Below are 2,500 nucleotides of genomic sequence, written 5' to 3' on the forward strand. Positions count from 1 at the left end.
AGCCTTCTCTCGTGTTATCAACGGCCAAAATGCGAGCCCACATTCGTGGCCATGGCAAGTCTCCCTCCGTATCAAAAACCGTCACATTTGTGGTGGATCCCTGATCAAACGTGATTGGATAGTGACAGCTGCACATTGTGTGTTCAGGGATTCCTCTCCTAGTGCCTACCAGGTTGTCGTTGGTAAGAACAGCGCTTGCGTTGGTGTTGCGCGCACGATCCTGACACCAGCTTTCATAAAAAGCAGAAGTATGAAATATCATATGCTCCGCAACATATAGTAGGCAATGTCTGGAAGAAGAACGAGGAATAACCTAAAGGGAAAAAGGAGTTAAAAAATAATGGGCCTTTATTCTCTTTGATTCTAAAAGCTGGATATTTCAGCGGTAGTGCGCAGTATTGGCGAAGCTAGGTTTGCTGGGAACAGCGAAAATAAGTGACACCTAGTTGGTGATAATTTGGCCGCGCCTGTGGCGTGTATAAACGGCATTAGGTGGGGCCGGTACAAAATGCCTAACAAACGTCATGAGGTACACGAAGTATGAAACAAGATAGGTGTTTTCTTTCATAAAACACAACGGCAAAACATGATTGGCACAAATGCAGCCTTTGGTCGCATTGATCATGCAAATGTGCCGTGACAATAAGCAAAGTGTCAGAACAGTGTTCTGGGAATAACGCAGAACGCTTGATAAAATACTTCTGACATTCCTCAATGACCACAATGCTGATAGCATAAACACACCCAGAAACGGGTGGACAAGATAAAAATACCCCATATATATATATATAATTTTTTTTTTGGTTTTAATTCTTATTATGACGACTGGTGGTGTTCGATCTGTTTCAGTGCATAAAGCAATGCGCCCCGATAGCTGCGGTAGAGAGCCTTGTGTCCCCGCTTGTTAAGATGAATTCCATCGCGAACGTAATTGTCCTTCGTGGGGTTGTTGAGCCCTCGATGGCGCCAAAATTTTGCAACGCTAGAATCTGCCAACGTGTCCTGCAGGCACTTGTTTAGCTTTTTGACTCTTCGATTGTAATTCGGAAAGAGGGCATTCCGGCGTGGAATCACTTGGCATATAGCCGTGAATTTGTGTTGGAGCTCATGGCGCAACACATCCACGAATGCAGTGATTGGTTCACCTAAGATCTCAGGGTCTGCCGAGGGGTCGCAGAGATCGTTAGACCCTATTTCCAGGACTAAAATGTCTGGTTTTGTGGCTCGTATAGCCCTGAGGTCGTAGCGCATTAGTCTTTCAACTGTGCGGCCACCGTTCCCTCTCAGCTTGACTAGGCATGAGTTCTCTAAGTCAAAGTGGTCGTTGAAAGAGCTGTTACCAGCATTATTTTTTAGAAAAAATCCATTCTGCGTACAAACGAGTGGCCGAATATCAACGCTCTTGGGAGAGAACGCTCAGCCAGGTCGCGACAATCTTTCCGTCCATACTAAAACAGAAAAAGAGGGTGGTTACACTTAACTTTTTCGAGGGTCAAATCACGCGACTTTAGTGTAGCTGGTTAAGAGCTTGTTCTCCCGACGTGCACTTGCAGCAAAAGAGGCCTTTCGCATGGCCTCGTCTTGTTAAGTACGTACTGGTAGATATAAGGTCCCGGATAAACGCAAATCCCTCGGCCGGGAGCTGGGAGTGATATGAATTAAGCAGCATAAACTCATTTATTGTGGTAATAAATTTCCTTTTTTACATGGCGACTGTTTTGAGTCCTGAGGGACTGAAAACGTTTGTTTTGCACCCCCTGAACTCGCTTCCAAACACATCAACTAGAGGCTCACGGTACGAACTCTATTGCCTTTGATCATCATGGACGCTGCGTGACAAAGATTAATAATAATAATAATAATAATAATAATAATAATAATAATGGTGATAATACTTTCAGTGATGCGAGGCATGTTTTAGAATAAAGTTGAAACGATTTTATGAACTTGATAAGGTTTTCAGTTGATGGGTAATCCGTCTCGATTATTTCATTATCTTTCTTGTCCAAAAGAGGCATAACAAATTGTCATTGTATGCTTCCAATACAAAAGAGAGATGAAGAAACTGAATAATGCTATAATTCTACTATAAATCTGGAAATTATGATTTTCAAGCATACAACTCATCGAAATGTACCTTAAAATTCGTATACTAGGTGGTCATAGACTAAGTGGAAGAACTTCTGTCCAACAAACGTTTGACGTCATTAAACTCTTTAAACACAGTGGATTTACGATGAATAATCTGAAAGACGACATTGCAGTTCTTCAGTTGGCAGGCTTTGTAAAACTGAGTGACAAAGTGAACACAGTTTGTCTTCCGGAACAGCATGCAGATTTGAATTCCATCTGTTACATCACAGGTGAAACGTAGTGAACACTTTCAATTGAATCTTATCTCGATTGAGTGGGTAATACTTATTATTGTTTCAAATTTCAAAATGTGCAGATATCCTTTGCTTTTTAAATTTATGCCTTTTTGAATGTTTGTTTTCATATC

General features: G+C 41.7%; 1 protein-coding gene across 1 annotated transcript in view; it reads left to right on the forward strand.

Annotated features, from left to right (window-relative positions):
• Window positions 1-2,500, forward strand: part of LOC137993030 (chymotrypsinogen A-like) — a 7,443-nt gene that overhangs the window by 643 nt on the left and 4,300 nt on the right. The window contains exons 2-3 of the mRNA XM_068838683.1: window positions 1-182; window positions 2,157-2,363. The exon at window positions 1-182 is cut by the window's left edge and continues 16 nt beyond it. Coding sequence (XP_068694784.1) covers window positions 1-182; window positions 2,157-2,363 — 389 coding nt within the window. The remainder of the gene's footprint in view (window positions 183-2,156; window positions 2,364-2,500) is intronic.

Source organism: Montipora foliosa, chromosome 2, assembly GCF_036669935.1.
Source record: "Montipora foliosa isolate CH-2021 chromosome 2, ASM3666993v2, whole genome shotgun sequence".
Taxonomy (NCBI): domain Eukaryota; kingdom Metazoa; phylum Cnidaria; class Anthozoa; order Scleractinia; family Acroporidae; genus Montipora; species Montipora foliosa.